The sequence below is a fragment of the Schistocerca nitens genome, chromosome 9, assembly GCF_023898315.1.
Source record: "Schistocerca nitens isolate TAMUIC-IGC-003100 chromosome 9, iqSchNite1.1, whole genome shotgun sequence".
Lineage (NCBI taxonomy): Eukaryota > Metazoa > Arthropoda > Insecta > Orthoptera > Acrididae > Schistocerca > Schistocerca nitens.
In genome coordinates, this window is record NC_064622.1 from 384555984 (window position 1) to 384575243 (window position 19260).

General features: G+C 45.1%; 1 protein-coding gene and 1 long non-coding RNA gene across 2 annotated transcripts in view; both read right to left on the reverse strand.

The window, feature by feature from the left end:
* The window catches only part of LOC126204252 (neuropeptide F receptor-like), a gene marked incomplete at both ends in the record, with an annotated part of 99054 nt that extends 84122 nt beyond the window's left edge, over positions 1-14932 (reverse strand). The window contains one exon of the mRNA XM_049938643.1: positions 14591-14932. Coding sequence (XP_049794600.1) covers positions 14591-14932 — 342 coding nt within the window. The remainder of the gene's footprint in view (positions 1-14590) is intronic.
* A 21-nt stretch (positions 14933-14953) lies between these two features.
* Positions 14954-19260, reverse strand: part of LOC126203354 (uncharacterized) — a 920708-nt gene continuing 916401 nt past the window's right edge. Inside the window, exon 4 of the long non-coding RNA XR_007540259.1 lies at positions 14954-15064. This is a non-coding gene — a long non-coding RNA (uncharacterized LOC126203354). The remainder of the gene's footprint in view (positions 15065-19260) is intronic.

The following is a 19260-nucleotide window of genomic DNA, read 5'->3' on the forward strand; positions in this document are numbered from 1 at the left end:
TCCCGCATGATGGTCAACGGTTACCAGTCTGGTCACATTGTCGTTAGACCGTCGGTGCGACAAGGGTGCCCCTGTCGGATTTATTAGTTGCGGCAGCGCCTGAACCAGCTTTACATGGTCTACGCCAGCGATTAACAGACATTTCCATGTTGGACGTGACCTTTTGTTGTGGTGCATTCCCCGATGACGTGATGTTCCTGGCCAGATCAGAGGATGAAATGCATATGGTGCTTGAGTGGCTACGCCAGTATGGGGCGGTCGCTGGGAGCGTCATCAACATGAAGAAGACAAAATACATGCATTTCGGAGGGGGACTTTCCCACACAACGGCGGTGCCCTTTGTCAAGGTACCCGTACTCAAATGTTTCGGAGTGCAGTTCTATAGCAATGTTTGCCGTACATCAGGGGCTACGTAGCGCCGGCTCCTACACCAGACACGTGCTCTGCTGCAGGACAACAAATTGCGTCACATGGATATGCTCCCCAGAACAAGTTATGTCAACATCTATCTTGTCTCCAAACTGAACTATTTTCCGCATGTCCTTCCCTTGACGGCTACGATGGCCGACAGATTTCAAGCAGCATATGGACATTTCGTAAGCACTGCCGTTGTTTTTAAAGTCCGATACGCCACCCTGACACTGCCGCAGCGGGCGAGAGGTATCGGTTTCATTCATATATACACTGCTGGCCACCGTAAATGCAACACCCTGAAGGAAGCATCCGAATCAAGTGAAATTTACACCATGAGTTTGCAGCGATGAGATATGCAACTGATTAGATTTTCAGCGCAGATGCACATCACGCGCGCCTGTGGCGCCACCTCATAGCGCCATTTAAGGCTTGGCGATTTCGACGAGTGTACGTTCGGCACGTGTGTTTACCTTGTGGTTGTTTCACAAGACGATCAGTTATGCCTCGTAGACAACAGCGAACATCTTTTGATCAAGTATCCGAGTTCGACAGAGGAAGGATAGTGGCTTACTGAGATTGTGGATTATCATACAGAGAAATCGCTAGTCGTGTTGGACGAAACCAAACAACTGTAATGCGGATATGTGACCGTTGGATGCAGGAGGGTACGACGGACCGACGTGGTCGATCGCATTCACCTCGGTGCACCACTGCACGTGCTGATAGGCAAATTGTGCGCATGGCAGTGACGGATCGCTCAGTGACATCCCGAACCATAGGACAGCACATTGCGTCTGTAACGCATCATCCAGTGTCTGCGCGTACCATTCGACGCCGTTTACAGCAGAGTGGTCTGTCCGCAAGACGTCCATTGCTTCGTCTACCATTGACGCAGAACAACAGACGTCTCCGTCGCCAATGGTGTGATGACAGACAAATGTGGACGGCAGAATGGAATGACGTTGTCTTTACTGACGAGGCACGCTTCTGTCTGCAGCACCACGATGGTCGGATTCGAGTGTGGAGACACCGTGGAGAGAGGATGCTGGACGGCTGCATTATGCACCACCACACTGGTCTTGCACCGGGTATTATGGTATGGGGCGGTGTTGGATATTACTCTCGCACGCCTCTAGTACGCATTGCCGGTACTTTAAATAGCCGGCGCTACATATCCGAGGTGCTGGAGCCAGTTGTCCTTCCTTACCTTCAGGGCTCGGCCACAGCCATATTTCAACAGGATAATGCGCGACCACACGTGGCACGCATTGTCCAAAGGTTCTTCGTCAATAATCAGATTGAATTGCTTCCCTGGCCGGCTCGCTCTCCGGATCTTTCGCCGATAGAAAACATGTGGTCCATGGTTGCTCAACGAGTGACCCAGATTACATCCCCAGCTGCCACACCAGATGATCTTTGGCAACGTGTGGAAGCTGCTTGGGCTGCTGTACCCCAGGAACACATCCAACGTCTCTTTGACTCAATGCCGAGACGTGTGGCAGCGGTGATCTCCAACAATGGTGGCTACTCTGGCTACTGATTCTGGCAGGAACCACATGCCACAGATGTCTGTAAACGTAATCATTTGATACTTGGTCAACATGTTATCTACAAAATAAATTTTGTTGTGCTACCTCTTGTCTTTCTTGGTGTTGCATTTACGGTGGCCAGCAGTGTATAACCGTGCGCGATCGCTTTATCTCAACACTTGCGTCGCACGTGGACCTCTGCCCACCCCACTCTGACGGGCACCCTAATAGCGGAAGTGACACCACACATTCTGCATCCCCCGGTTTCTGTAGGACACATTTCACCGGCACTCGCCCACATCAAACAGTTCTTGATTGACTTCAGCTACTTACGGTCAGACCTTCCGACGACACGGATGCGCAGCACGAAAGGCTATCGCATCTATCAACTGCAGCAACCTATAAATTCAGTCGCCCACAGACATCCTGAAGTTGCCTTGAACACAGTGTGGCGAGCGGTACACACGCCTTTTCTACCTACAGCCGTGCGTTCATTGTGGTACGTAGTTGTGAACGGGAAGTTCGCTACTAGTCAGAGGCTACATTCCATTCATGTGACGGATGACCTCTTGTGTCCGACATGCTCAGTCGTTGACTCGGATGTACACCGTCTGACTTGTGCCGCGACCAGCGAGTGCTGGCTACTGACGCAGCGCATGCTGGCATTACTCTTGCGGCGATTGCCGGAGTCTGTCTCCCCTGATGATATATTGCCCCCCGACGGCGTATACTTTCCATCAACCAGGACAAACGCCGTTAACTGGCTAAAAGGCATGACCCTTTACTACAGATTTTGCGACGCTCATAAAAATACACTCGACTTTTGGTCCCTACTGATGACGACACATGCAGCTTTCAGCCGCCACCCGAAGAACAGAACCCGTTTCGAAAATTATTTAGGTTCATTATTTGCGGATCCTCCTGCTCACTGGGGCGTTCCTGGTATGAGACGCTGAAAACGAAGAAGAATCCTCGAGCATATTGATCTTCTACGGACGGAATAGGAGTGGAACCCCTCCCAACAGACGAGAAGACGACTCGGACGCTCAGCTACGGCAGTTGTAGGATCTTTTTTTGTAATGAAACAAAAATAAATCCATAAATACAATACAACATAAAAAACAATTAAAATGTTATAAAAATTAAAGAAATAAATAAATAAAACAATATAGACGAACCCGCTACAGCCTCTTCCTGATCTTTCGACCCTCGAACATGTTGCTTGGGAATGGCGGCGGGATGGTAGAGCACTTGCCCGGGTTCCGAGTTCGAGTCTCGGTCCGACACACAGTTTTAATCTGCCAGGAAGTTTTACAGCAGTATGGTTAATTGTGCTGTTGAGGAGTTGACCGATATATCCCCGTACCGATCCACCGAATGCAAACGAAGAGCGTCACAATAATGCTATGCTGAGATGTTCCCTCAGTGACGATTATTGCATTGAACTTATTTTGTGGTGTCCGTATTGTTGATCGCATATTACAAGTTTTTTCACTGTTTTCGAGGTATTTTTGTGTAACAAACCAAGAAACATCACAATTACATCGTTACTCTGCGATGAGCACCCTGAGATCGTGGGTACGTGATGCCAAAATACTCAGGAACTAGCCCTAAACAACACTGAAATATTATAAATATTGTCAGTGGAGTTCGGGTACACTGTTTTCAAAAGAAGAGTTTTTACTGTATGTAAAAACAAGAAATGGGTTTTGTTTGGATTCGCAAAAGGAACTCTGAATTTATGTTCCACTTCTGAGAGAATGTATTTTCGTTGGCAATTTATTTGTGCAACCACTCGCCTATTTTAATCTTTGACACGAATTATTTTCTCTATCGTTAACGAGTTTTCAAGCTATTGCAGGCACATCAGGATGTGTAGGGATTACAGGAACATTATATGGGCCATTTGCAGCTAGAAGCCGTAGTCACGGTGCTGGTGGAAGGGGCGGAAATTTATTTACTAGTGAGTAAAAGTTCATAAAAGGGAAAGCTTGTTACGTTTTGGATACTTACATTGTACTGTCTCTCGGTATCCATGGCAACTCCGTTTTGATAAAGTACTATGTATCCTATTCTTCAGTTGATGCTAGTACTAGCGTATTTGAATAACTGTCATACGTAAAATTTGTATATTTGTCAACTGAGGTACATCATGCCAATGGAACGAATATCGCTTTATAATATGATTTTCTACTGTAAAAAAAGCTATATCCGTTACGTTACGTTTGAAATATGGATATACATGGTATATATCCACGATCGGTTTTCTCTGTACTACAATCGTACGTTTCTCAATATTCGTCTATGCTTCTAAATCTTTCTAATGCATAATTTGTGGTAACCTACGTCATCATTGCTGAAAGAGGGCAGCTTGTATCCCATTCTTCAGCATTCCCCGTTTGTTTCACGCTGGTATATCAAAATCTGCTGCAATAGTACTGGTTTAAAGTAACTGAAGAGCTTCGAATTTTTTAATTCAGATATCTAATTAAGAATATCATCACCATTTTTTGTATTATAAAGACAAATTTATATTTCTCCAATGATATCGATTCCTTTACTTTTTTGGATTTTGTACAAAATTTTATTGTTGACTTCGATTTTAAAAGGGGACCTGTGTAAATAATGTGTTGCTGCTGCTGATTTATTACATTTCTTAAGTCTGTAGCAGTCTATATGTTCTTCAAATATATGTCTGAAACTTCTGCCTGTACAGCGTATATAATATTTCTTACATTGACTGAATTAGCATGTTGACTGCAGCTCCACATCAGCCGAAGACAAGACTGGCCATCGGTTTCTGGCCACCCATTGCACGACCCCACTCTCAAATAGTCCAGTAGTTTCACCAGTAGCAGAAAAGCGAAGAAATACTGTTCTAGGTTAATGTAGACTAAGAAATTTAGCTTTAAGAAACATCTGCATGCATAAACGGCAGATGGTAAACAAAAATGTCCGAAACTTGCTCGAAACGCGTTGCAATGTGTTGAACTAAACACAAAATAGATAAGTGTGATTGGTAACAGAAAAAACGAATAAGAATTTCACACAGTCACCGCTCCTCCATTTATCAACTGGTTACAATTAATAACAATGAGAATTTCTTTCAACTCATAGTACCATTTTATGTGACAACGCATATCTCCCAGAATCCCACCAACCGTAAGCCCTATACGCTCAGGTAGTGATGTATCAGTGACAACCTCAGACGCACGATATATAGCCCTGTAAAGGTAAAGGAAGATAAAGTTCCACGTTGTGACCCTAGACGGGAGGATCGGTCGGACCGCCCCGCGTGTGATCCCCCCACCAACGGCTTCACCGGCTGTGGACGGCAGACCGCTCTCCCGATCGTTGTCGGGTTCCTTGGTGGTGGAACCGCTACCTATTCGTCGAGCAGCTCCTCAGCTAGCCTTACGAGACATTCTGCATCCCGTTCCAGTCTTCCCACCAAGGACAAATCCGTGCAGTACCGGGAATGAAATTAGGGTCCCCCGGGTATTTGGTCCTGTTGTGGGCTGATGTTAAATTACTGTGATTAGTAAACTTGCTGTAGTGTGGTTTACAGATTTTTAGGTTGGCAGGCGAGTGATCATTTCAGTTACATGATATTTCGACAATCTGCATAGTTCCGATGGTCGCTGGTTGGGCTCCAGACAAACCGTGAACAGGTTGTGCTGCACGTCACCCAAGCCAGTGTCTCTCGGCGCTGTCAAATAATAAAACAGTCTCAAGGAGATTTAAGGTTGTTGCCAACCGTAAAGAATTATAAGTATGGAAATTGTCGTAAGACAATATCCTTCAGCAAGAATCATCTTGAGAGACATGTGTCTATTGGAGGAGAAACAGAGAGCATTGACATGTTTTTCGGCCTGATTTAAACAAACTGAGTGCCTCAACTGGTAAATCAGTGTTTGGTAACAGAGTAGTTAGGTGGCTGCTTGTGCGGGATGAAATACTTTTTTTCCACTTTTGTTATGTAGTCCTTATAGTCTGTGCGCAATAACACATGTCAAAATTGCGCAGTATGCACTCAAGGCAATTAAGTGGGCTGTCGAATCAGCCAGCTACACTTGTGAATTTGAATGAAGTACGAATCTAATAAAGAGAGCAATGTAGATTAGAGTAATCGATAATTTAATAAAGATGAAATCAAGATATATTTTAAATAAATTTCTGCATCCGGCGTTCAGGTTTTTTAACTCATAAGTGAAAATTCGCTATCTGACCAAACACGTCCGAACACTCCTATGTAATGCGGAAATGGCCACTAGATGTCACAAGAGATGGATCCGCGAGTACAAATGGCGCCTGTCACTGGAGAAGCAGTAAGAACAGAAAAGATCCGCCAGGGGAGCTCAGTGATTTCGAACACGGAATAGTGATTGGGTGCCTCCTGACTAGTAAATCTCATCAGGAACAGTTCGCCGAGTGGACTATTGGTGAGGTGACTGAGAAGCGGAAACGCGGAGGAATGACCACAGCTAAACCATTACAAGATGGACCTCATCATATTCTGAGCGATAGAGACCATCAAGAACAAGAACGAATCACTCGTTAGTTCCAAATCGCTACTACCAGCCCAGGTAGCACAATGACTGTGCTTCGGGACTTAAAAGGATTGGGATACATTGCATCAGCAACCCCTTATAACCTACTCATTCCGGTAGTCACTACTAAGCGACGCTTGAGCTGGTGTAAAGGCCGACGCCACTGGACGGCGGAAGACAGGAGGCGCGTGACTCATTGATGAACCACGCAACAGTCTGTGGCAAGCCCGTGGAAAGTTTCAGTTTCTCAAATTCATAGTCAACTTACCGGCCATCATCCTAAGTGGCACAACTGAGCTACTACAAATGACGTGGTGTCACGGTATGGAAGTGTTTTTGTTGACACTAAGTGCGGAATGCTAAGAATTCATTTTACTGCACTGAGAGCAGCGTACAACAGAGAAACCGTTCGGCAAAGATGACTGATCCTGCCCAAAGGCAGTACCTCTCAGGTATTTGTTTGTGACCAATAACATTTCTGGAATGGATTGATCTGCACAGAATCCGGATTTCAACCGAATGGAACTTTTGACGTTTGAAGGAGAACGTCACTCCACTCCAGTTCCCAGCGTCCAACTCCCCTGGAAGAATAGCCTACCTTTCCTCCACATACATTCAGTTACTTCATTTAAATTGTCCCGAGCATAGCACGTCGTAAAAGCCATTAGAGAACAATCCCACATTTATATCCCCTTACAAATGTTTGAATACTTTCGATCACGTAGTTTATGCAAAAGCTCTCTCTCTCTCTCTCTCTCTCTCTCTCTCTGCTCGTAAATAGGTGCTGAGTCGTATGGTATAATTATTACATTTTCTCAATTTATAACTTTTTTCCAGCTACGAATATTCTTATGATTTGTATTAAAATGCTTTGAGACTGTTAAATTCTATAACGGCGCGAGAAAACAGTTGATAGGGCTGCACGCAATGTGTCCCGTTCAGTTTACTTGGAATCCGAACAATGATGAACGGCCAGCCGGAGTGGCCGTGCGGTTCTAGGCGCTACAGTCTGGAGCCGAGCGACCGCTACGGTCGCAGGTTCGAATCCTGCCTCGGGCATGGATGTGTGTGATGTCCTTAGGTTAGTTAGGTTTAATTAGTTCTAAGTTCTCGACGACTGATGACCTCAGAAGTTAAGTCGCATAGTGCTCAGATCCATTGAACCAATAATGAACGACAAGTTTGCAAGCTGACGAAGTAAAATGGAGGAAATGACGACTCAGATGCAAATCCAAATATTACTAAATCGAAGAAGCTTCAGACATGGGAAATTTATAACTAGTAATTTAAATTTAAATGTTACAACGTGTTTTCAGTAATAAATTTGTTGTGTAACCTTGTATGGAAATAAATCGTTCACTTTTAGAATGAAAACATTTTAACTCTCGTAGTAGAGAAGGATGTTGAAGATTAAATGGGTAGACAGAGAAACTAATGAAACTGATGTGAGTAGAATTAGGAAAAGGATTTTTGGGAGAAAAGAACTTTGCGGAAAAAGAACTTTGGGAGGAAAGAACTTGAGGGAAGGACTTGGCTGAACGAAGACAGAGGTTGAAAGGACTCGCCCTGAGATGTCAAGGAATACTTAATTCAGTTATTTCGTTTTGGAAGGAAGTGCGTGTGTGTGAGTGTTATTCGGAACACTTGTGTTCAAACTACCCTTCGTGGGAAGACCAAAACAAGAACTAAGTTGGTTCATGTGTACTAATATAGATGTTCTAAGTTCAGTTACGGTTGGTGGCTCAATCGTCAAATATATAATCTTAAAGAGAATACATGGTCAGAAAAACATTTTAAGAATCTAAAAAGCTTCTAATTTGCACTACCCGAACTTTGAAGTTGATAACTGTTACACTAAATACATAAATACTAAAATCAAAGTGCCAGCATACGTTATCGAAATCTTGCACTACATGATCTAAAATAGAAAATGCATCATAAAAACACAACAAATAGGCACATGACAATGATCGTTGAATGGAGACGCCATTTCCCTTCAGTGTTGGCAATTGCTCGCGGTGGTATTACTGTCACATTTGAATTTATCGATCATTGGGAATGAAATCATGGCTGCACTTAGTTTGAAAACAGAAATTTTGCCTTAGCTACAATCAATGACGCTTTTGAAGGATACAAGTGTTTATCATCAGAAATATCTACGCACAGAATTATCGTAGCATACATTTAAATCCTTTCACTCGCGGAAATTTCTAAAATGTAGTCATTAAAGGAATCGATCGCTGGACGGAAGTACTAGCCCACAAGAGCCGTTTTGATTTGCAGCGTATTTTAAGTTAGGTTAAATTCAGTGATTAGAACATGAATTCAATATCAGGAAACCAGTTATATAGTAGATAGCTATTTTTAAAGATACGTATGGTAAAAAAATATTACCTCCTTCCGTTGCATTCGAAGTCACAACAGATAGTGAGATCGGATTAATAATTGTAAATTGATGGTTAACTTCACAGAGCCTTTTCTTTGTAGTTACTGAAGATTCTTGCAATGTGTGACTAAGAACAGCGTAAAATCAAATTTTGATTCTATGTATTAGTAGTCGGCTTTTTATATTGGGTACTCAGTCGAGGATTCGGCGAAAACGCGTTGAGAAAGGAGCTACTGGCTAACAGACCTCTGTAGAAGACGCTCCTTGACGCAGCCACATCGGTGCTCCTCGAACTGTATGAATATTTTTCGGTATGTCATATTGAGTTTGTGGTGACAAAGCTCAGTTTGCAATACTTATTCTATCACAGATCTCCTCACGGGTTCGCTATAGAAATCACATTTCGTTAACTGATTAATCAAATTAATACTGCGTGGTGCTTCTTCGAAGAAGCTAATACTGACGTCTGTTAGACGGTCGCCACACACCACGAATCACTTATTTCTACCTATTAGTAAGTTCTAATAAAAATAAAAATACCGAAGGGCAAATGCGGCAAACGGTCATCATTTATGTTTCACAAAAACGGTTTTGATTCATGGATCAGTTCCATTCAGTCCCTGACAAGTAAACAGTTATATTGTAGTAAACGAAGCCAATGATAATGTTAACAGGCAATACTGCGGTAATCTATAGCGACCACAAGGCTTTGTAACATGTGTAATGACGGAATAATTATCTTTTCTCAATTTAAATTCTCTCTTTATCTTCCTAAAAATAACGAACGCAGTAACATATTCATTATCTCAATAACTAGAGAAGAATAGAAAGGGAGGAGAACAAAAAGCAGCTCATTACTAGAGAGTGAATATTCACACAATAGTTAAAACAGAATAGTTAAAATAATTAAAAACGAGAAGGCATCAACTGTACTCAATAAGCTCGTACTCATAGACGATATACATCCTTTCTTTCTGAAGACTTCGAATATGGCGTTTTTAAGGAACATAAGTGATGGCCAGTTGGTTGCATTTACATGTTGGTATTATTTCCTTCATTTCTTAATTTTAATTATATTTTCCGATACATACAAAAGAAACATATTGGTAGCGTGTAGCGTTCGTGATACACAACATATTTTTATCATATTACTTCGCTTATTCATCACATAAATATGCTGTACATTGCAATATTTTATTAAATTTCACTTATGTGTTTTAATACTTCCCGCGTTAGCGTTTTATGATGGTGGTTGGAATTGTTTTGATGTAGCTACTTCTCAGCCGTGTGTTTCGCAAATAATGTATCAGCTCTGGCCAACACGAAAGTAAGGCTACACACGATAAATAAAAAACTGCTTAGCTGAAATGGAAAGCTCATTTCTTGCACGCGCGTGTCACAAAAGCATGCGTCTTGGTATTAAAATACACGGGCATTCTGGAATGTAACGCCTCCGAATTTTCTGCAGAAAACTCTTAAATATTTTTAAATAAAACAAACGTGTTAACATTATCCTTGTTTCATGTCTATATATTTATTTCTCAATATAGTTACCATAGCGCCGAACATATTTCTCCCAACGAGAGACCAGTTTGTTGACAACGTCATTGTCTTTGTTGACGGAGCGGCGACCTAGCCTCTGCTTGTACCGGTTCATCACTATCAAATCACTATGAAGTCCTCGAAGGTGTTCTTTATGTTTTGGAAACGGATGAAAATTGGATGGGATCAAGTCGGGACTGTACGGAGATTGCTCGATGACAGTGAACACAACGTGGCGAATAGCTGAAAATGTCGCAGCGCTGGTGTGTGGTCTGGCGTTGTCGTGCTTAAGCAGGTGCTCCACGTACGGACGAACTCTTCAAATTTGAAACACGAATACAGCACGCTGTTTCTCACGCACCGACGTAGTTACATTACACATCGCAATGTTAGACGCTATAATTAGGAACCCAATAGCGGCAGAAACCCATATAATTATGTAGACATGTCGAATAACGACGTAGAATGTTAGTAATATACGCTTTATTTAAAAGGTTTTAAGAGTTTCCGCACAAAAAATTCGGAGCCATTACTTTTCAACATTCTCTCGTAGATACGAATACGAAACTGCAATATAGAAATTCGATTATACGCTGTTAGTGAGGCAGTTTTCAGAAACGTTTCAACATACCATATAATTTCGATATAACGTATCAGTTTCTGCTCTTCAGCTTTAGTTCACGCTGAGCGTGAATGCCACGATTAGGCCAGTCTTGGAAATTCATCTCTGTTGCTGTTCCTCCACCATGAAAACACACAGACGTCGACAGAAACACGTATGCAGCACAATGCATGCTTTCCTGGCTGGTATTTGCGCAGTTGCTGTTATTTGTTTTATGGACATTAGGTGTGGTGCAAGGCATATTTCTCAGCCGACCGTTTCGTCTTCCAATGCTGGAGACATCATCAGGGGCTATAAAAACTCAGAACGCAGAATCTCGAACAATCTTAGCAGGCCGAACTTCTTGTACGTTTCAAGGAAACGATCGACTCGTGGCGTAATCAGACCGCTGCCTGAGTTCGCGGAGATGCGCTGGCCTCTGCGGTGGAGCTTTGTGTAATACTAAGTCCCTCAAATACTCTAATTTCAATCTTTATCTTTTTCTGTTGACGTTTTTTTGTGTTTTTTTAAATTTTCTCTTTGTACATCCTATATTGTAGTGATTCCATGTCGATAAAACGGAGGTATTAGAGAAACGAATTTGGTTGTTTTCCCTAGTCGTCGTGCATGTTCTGCTACTGAAATTTTTCCCTTCTGCTTGGAAGAAAGTTTCTCTGCTGCTCCTGAAGGCGGGAATGAATGATTCTCTTTGTAGTTCGTATCTGCAGTGGACCATATGTGGATGGGACAAGCGGACCCACGCTCGCCTCTTGGCACCGCCAGAGTAAATAAAGTCCCTTGGACATGCATCAGGTATAGGTAGGAACTACAAAAAGAAGCAGTAACACGACGCAATCAGCAACACAAGATTAATTGTCGTCGGGTAAAACGGATAAATCACACTAGCAGAACATGAACTTGGACAGGGAGCCCGCAGATTCGTTTCTCTTTTTACTATTGTTTTATTAGGATCGAATAATTGTCATGCTGGATGTACAGATCGGCAATAGAAGTTCAAGAAACGTGAAAACAACTTAAACAGAAAAGGCGAAAGTTTGAAAAAAATCACACTAGGAGAACATGCACTGGGACCAGGGAGCTTCTAAATTCGTTTCTCTGATACCATTGTTTTATTAGGATCGAATAATTGTCATGCTGGATGTACATATCGGCAATAGAAGTTCAATAAACGTGAAAACAACTTTAACAGAAAATACACTCCTGGAAATTGAAATAAGAACACCGTGAATTCATTGTCCCAGGAAGGGGAAACTTTATTGACACATTCCTGGGGTCAGATACATCACATGATCACACTGACAGAACCACAGGCACATAGACACAGGCAACAGAGCATGCACAATGTCGGCACTAGTACAGTGTATATCCACCTTTCGCAGCAATGCAGGCTGCTATTCTCCCATGGAGACGATCGTAGAGATGCTGGATGTAGTCCTGTGGAACGGCTTGCCATGCCATTTCCACCTGGCGCCTCAGTTGGACCAGCGTTCGTGCTGGACGTGCAGACCGCGTGAGACGACGCTTCATCCAGTCCCAAACATGCTCAATGGGGGACAGATCCGGAGATCTTGCTGGCCAGGGTAGTTGACTTACACCTTCTAGAGCACGTTGGGTGGCACGGGATACATGCGGACGTGCATTGTCCTGTTGGAACAGCAAGTTCCCTTGCCGGTCTAGGAATGGTAGAACGATGGGTTCGATGACGATGTACCGTGCACTATTCAGTGTCCCCTCGACGATCACCAGTGGTGTACGGCCAGTGTAGGAGATCGCTCCCCACACCATGATGCCGGGTGTTGGCCCTGTGTACCTCGGTCGTATGCAGTCCTGATTGTGGCGCTCACCTGCACGGCGCCAAACACGCATACGACCATCATTGGCACCAAGGCAGAAGCGACTCTCATCGCTGAAGACGACACGTCTCCATTCGTCCCTCCATTCACGCCTGTCGCGACACCACTGGAGGCGGGCTGCACGATGTTGGGGCGTGAGCGGAAGACGGCCTAACGGTGTGCGGGACCGTAGCCCAGCTTCATGGAGACGGTTGCGAATGGTCCTCGCCGATACCCCAGGAGCAACAGTGTCCCTAACTTGCTGGGAAGTGGCGGTGCGGTCCCCTACGGCATTGCGTAGGATCCTACGGTCTTGGCGTGCATCCGTGCGTCGCTGCGGTCCGGTCCCAGGTCGACGGGCACGTGCACCTTCCGCCGACCACTGGCGACAACATCGATGTACTGTGGAGACCTCACGCCCCACGTGTTGAGCAATTCGGCGGTACGTCCACCCGGCCTCCCGCATGCCCACTATACGCCCTCGCTCAAAGTCCGTCAACTGCACATACGGTTCACGTCCACGCTGTCGCGCCATGCTACCAGTGTTAAAGACTGCGATGGAGCTCCGTATGCCACGGCAAACTGGCTGACAGTGACGGCGGCGGTGCACAAATGCTGCGCAGCTAGCGCTATTCGACGGCCAACACCGCGGTTCCTGGTGTGTCCGCTGTGCCGTGCGTGTGATCATTGCTTGTACAGCCCTCTCGCAGTGTCCGGAGCAAGTATGGTGGGTCTGACACACCGGTGGCAATGTGTTCTTTTTTCCATTTCCAGGAGTGTATATACGAAGACAGTAACTTGTTCTCGAAACAATAGTTACTGTTGATGACCGTGCAGCTTTTCCCTGGAATAAATGATGACTAACTGACAACCTCAGCTGCCGAGAGGTGTTGTTGATATACCTCGATGTGGACAGCTGAAAATGTGTGCCCCGACCGGGACTCGAACCCGGGATCTCCTGCTTACATGGCAGACGCTCTATCCATATGAGCCACCGAGGACACAGATGAATAGTGCGACTGCAGGGACTTATGATTTGCACGCCAGAAAAGACGAAAGATTGAAATTAGACAAGCTGTGGCTGGGCTTTAGTAATGCATAAAGCTCTATGGCAGAGGCCTGTGCGTCTCATCAATCTTAGGCAGCGACCTGATGAGGTCATGAAGCGACTGCCGTGTGGATAAGCACAAACATTTCGGCTTGCTGAGCTGAAAATAAAATCAAATGGTCCCAAACACTGTGGTCATCAGTCCCCTAGGCTTAGAACTACTCAAACCTAACTAACCCAAAGACATCACAGACATCCATGCCCGAGGAAGGATTCGAACCTGCGACCGTAGCAGCAGCGCGATTCCAGACTGAAGCGCCTAGAACCGCCCAGCCACAGCGGCCGGCCTTGCTCAGCTGCGTGGAATAGTAACTGCGCTCTGATGATGTCTCCAGCTTTGGAAGATGAAACCTTAGGCACCTTGGACCTCGGCCTAAAGCCCATAAAATAAATATCACCAAGCCCATGAGCAATACGTCCATTGCCTACATTTCTCTTCATAACCCGACCTCCCACAGTCAAATAAACGTTTGTTGGTGGCTGCTTCCGGGCTTTGCCCAATTGTGGGCATCAGCGTCATCTGCTACGGAGCCTGACGACACCGAATTGCGAACTGATTGGATTTGTGAGAAAGGGAGGAGGGAAGGAAAGGAGGAAAGCTGCTGACCTGCAGGGTGCCGAGCATCTTGCAGACGACGGGCTCGCGGCCGAGCGGCCAGTACTTGGTGAGGATCTCCATGAGCGTGAGCGGCATGGTGACGAGGCAGAGCAGCAGGTCGGAGACGGCCAGGTTGACGATGAAGAGGTTGCGCGCGGTGCGCATGGCGCGCTTGCGCACCACGGCGCAGACGACGAGCGAGTTGCCGGCGGCGCCCAGCACGATGAGCAGCGAGTAGCAGCCGACGAGCCAGCAGAAGGCGGCTCCCTCCACGTTGCGGTTGCGGCTGTACTGCACGTACAGCAGGCCCGGGTTGCCCTCCACGTCGCCGAGCGCCGGCCGCAGCCCGCCGCCCACCCCAGCCTCCGTCCAGTTGCCGTCGAGGTCAGCAGCCGAGGCCGCAGCCGTCACCGCCGCCGTCGTCCAGTTGGTCAGCGCCAGCGACAGCGTGGTCGCCTCCGCCTCACCCTCCATCCCGCCTACCTGCAACACCAAAAGAAGCGTACGCAGTTGGTAGAGCCTCTTCTGCCAAGGATATCAACGATGGCGCAACTATACTACTGGCCATTAAAATTGTTACACCACGCGAAATTTAACCGACAGCAAGAGGATGCTGTGATATGCAAATGATTAGCTTTTCAGACCATTCACACAAGGTGGGCGCCGGTGGCGACACCTACAACGTGCTGACATGAGGAAAGTTTCCAACCGATTTCTCATACACAAACAGCAGTTGACCGGCGTTGCCTGGTCAAATGGTTCAAATGGCTCTGAGCACTATGGGACTCAACTGCTGAGGTCATTAGTCCCCTAGAACCTAGAACTAGTTAAACCTAACTAACCTAAGGACATCACAAACATCCATGCCCTAGGCAGGATTCGAACCTGCGACCGTAGCGGTCTTGCGGTTCCAGACTGCAGCGCCTTTAACCGCACGGCCACTTCGGCCGGCGTTGCCTGGTCAAATGTTGTTGTGATGCTTCGTGTTTTTTTTGGTCTTCAGTCTACTGACTGGTTTGATGCGGCCCGCCACGAATTACTTTCCTGTGCTACCCTCTTCATCTCAGAGTTGCACTTGCAACCTACGTCCTCAATTATTTGCTTGACGTATTCCAATCTCTGTCTTCCTCTACAGCTTTTGCCCTCTACAGCTCCCTCTAGTACCATGGAAGTCATTCCCTCATGTCTTAGCAGATGTCCTATCATCCTGTCCCTTCTCCTTATCAGTGTTTTCCACATATTCCTTTCCTCTCCGATTCTGCGTAGAATCTTCCCATTCCTTACCTTATCTGTCCACCTAATTTTCAACATTCGTCTATAGCACCACATCTCAAATGCTTCGATTCTCTTCTGTTCCGGTTTTCCCACAGTCCATGTTTCACTACCATACAATGCTGTACTCCAGACGTACATCCTCAGAAAGTTCTTCCTCAAATTAAGGCCGGTATTTGATATTAGTAGACTTCTCTTGGCCAGAAATGCCTTTTTTGCCATAGCGAGTCTGCTTTTGATGTAATCCTTGCTCCGTCCGTCATTGGTTATTTTACTGCCTAGGTAACAGAATTCCTTAACTTCATTGACTTCGTGACCATCAATCCTGATGTTAAGTTTCTCGCTGTTCTCATTTCTACTACTTCTCATTACCTTCGCCTTTCTCCGATTTACTCTCAAACCATACTGTGTACTTATTAGACTGTTCATTCCGTTCGGCAGATCATTTAATTCTTCTTCACTTTCACTCAGGATAGCAATGTCATTAGCGAATCAATTCATTGATATCCTTTCACCTTGTATTTTAATTCCACTCCTGAACCTTTCTTTTATTTCCATCATTGCTTCCCCGATGTACAGATTCAAGAGTAGGGGCTACAGCCATGTCTTACACCCTTCTTAACACGAGCACTTTGTTCTTGATCGTCCACTCTTATTATTCCCTCTTGGTTGTTGTACATATTGTATATGACCCGTCTCTCCCTATAGCTTACCGTTACTTTTTTCAGAATCTCGAACAGCTTGCACCATTTTATATTGTCGAACGCCTTTTTCCAGGTCGACAAATCCTATGACAGTGTCTTGATTTTTCTTTAGCCTTGCTTCCATTATTAGCCGTAACGTCAGAATTGCCTCTCTCGTCCCTTTACTTTTCCTAAAGCCAAACTGATCGTCACCTAACGCATTCTCAATTTTCTTTTCCATTCTTCTGTATGCGTGGGCTGTTAAGCTGATTGTGCGATAATTCTCGCACTTGTCAGCTCTTACCGTCTTCGGAATTCTGTGGATGATGCTTTTCCGAAAGTCAGATGGTATGTCGCCAGACTCATATATTCTACACACCAACGTGAATAGTCGTTTTGTTGCCACTTTCCCCAATGATTTTAGAAATTCTGATGGAATGTTATCTATCCCTTCTGCCTTATTTGACCGTAAGTCCTCCAAAGCTCTTTTAAATTCCGATTCTAATACTGGATCCCCTATCTCTTCTAAATCGACTCCTGTTTCTTCTTCTATCACATCAGAAAAATCTTCACCTTCATAGAGGCTTTCAATGTATTCTTTCCACCTATCTGCTCTCTCCTCTGCATTTAACAGTGGAATTCCCGTTGCACTCTTAATGTTACCACCGTTGCTTTTACTGTCACCCAAGGTTGTTTTCACTTTCCTGTATGCTGAGTCGGTCCTTCCGACAATCATGTCTTTTTCGATGTCTTCACATTTTTCCTGCAGCCATTTCGACTTAGCTTCCCTGCACTTCCTATTTATTTCATTCCTCAGCGACTTGTATATCTGTATTCCTGATTTTCCCGGAACATGTTTGTACTTCCTCCTTTCATCAATAAACTGAAGTATTTCTTCTATTACCCATGGTTTCGTCGCAGCTACCTTCTTTGTACCTATGTTTTCTTCCCAACTTCTGTGATGGCCCTGTTTAGAGACGTCCATTCCTCTTCAACTGTACTGCCTACTGCGCTATTCCTTATTGCTGTATCTATAGCGTTAGAGAACTTCAAACGTATCTCGTCTTTCCTTAGTACTTCCGTATCCAACTTCTTTGCGTATTAATTCTTCCTGACTAATGTCTTGAACTTGAGCCTACTCTTCATCACTACTATACTGTGATCTTATATCTGCTCCTGGGTACGCCTTACAATCCAGTATCTGATTTCGGAATCTCTGTCTGACCATGATGTAATCTAATTGAAATCGTCCCGTATCTCCCGGCCCTTTCCAAGTATACCTCCTCCTCTTGTGATTCTTGAACAGGGCATTTGCTATTACTGGCTGAAACTTGTTACAGAACTCAATTAGTCTTTCTCCTCTTTCATTCCTCGTCCCAAGCCCATATTCTCCTGTAACCTTTTCTTCTACTCCTTCCCCTACAACTGCATTACAGTCGCCCATGACTATTAGATTTTCGTCCCCCTTCACATACTGCATTACCCTTTCAATATCCTCATACACTTTCTCTATCTGCTCATCTTCAGCTTGCGACGTCGGCATGTATACCTGAACTATCGTTGTCGGTGTTGGTCTGCAGTCTATTCTGATTAGAACACCCTGTCACTGAACTGTTCACAGTAACACACCCTCTGCCCTACCTTCCTATTCATAACGAATCCCACACCTGTTGTACCATTTTCTGCTGCTGTTGATGTTACCCGATACTCATCTGACCAGAAATCCTTGTCTTCCTTCCACTTCACTTCACTGACCCCTACTATATCTAGATTGAGCCTTTGCATTTCCCTTTTCAGATTTTGTAGTTTCCCTACCACGTTTAAGCTTCTGACATTCCACTCCCTGACTCGTACAACGTTATCCTTTCGTTGATTATTCAATCTTTTTCTCATGGTAACCACCCCCTTGGCAGTCCCCTCCCGGAGATCCGAATGGGGGACTATTCCGGAATCTTTTGCCAATGGAGAGATCATCATGACACTTCTTGAATTACAGGCCACATGTCCTGTGGATACACGTTACGTGTAAGGAGGAGAAATGCGTACCATCAAGTTTCCGGCTTTGATAAAGGTCGGATTGTAGCCTATCGCGACTGCGGTTTATCGTATCGAGACATTGCTGCTCGCGTTGGTCGAGATCCAATGACTGTTAGCAGAATATGGAATCGGTGGGTTCAGGAGGGTAATACGGAACGCTCTACTGGCTCCCAGCGGCCTCGTATCACTAGCAGTCGAGATGACAGGCAATTTATCCGCATGGCTGTAACGGATCGTGCAGCCACGTCTCGATCCCTGAGTCAACATATGGGGCGTTTGCAAGACAACAACCATCTGCACGAACAGTTCGACGACGTTTGCAACAGCACGGACTATCAGCTCGGAGACCATGGCTGCGGTTACCCTTGACGCTGCATCACAGACAGGAGCACCTACGATGGTGTACTCAACGATGAACTTGGGTGCACGAATGGCAAAACGTCATTTTTTTTTTGGATGAATCCAGGTTCTGTTTATAGCATCATGATGGTCACATCCGTGTTTGGAGACATCGCGGTGAACTTACATTGGAAGCGTTCATTCCTCATCGCCATACTGGCCTATCACCCTGCGTGATGGTATGGGCCCCCATTGGTTACACGTCTCGGTCAGCTCTTGTTCGCATTGACGGCACTTTGAACAGTGGGCGTTACATTTCAGATGTGTTACGACCCGTGGCTCTACCTT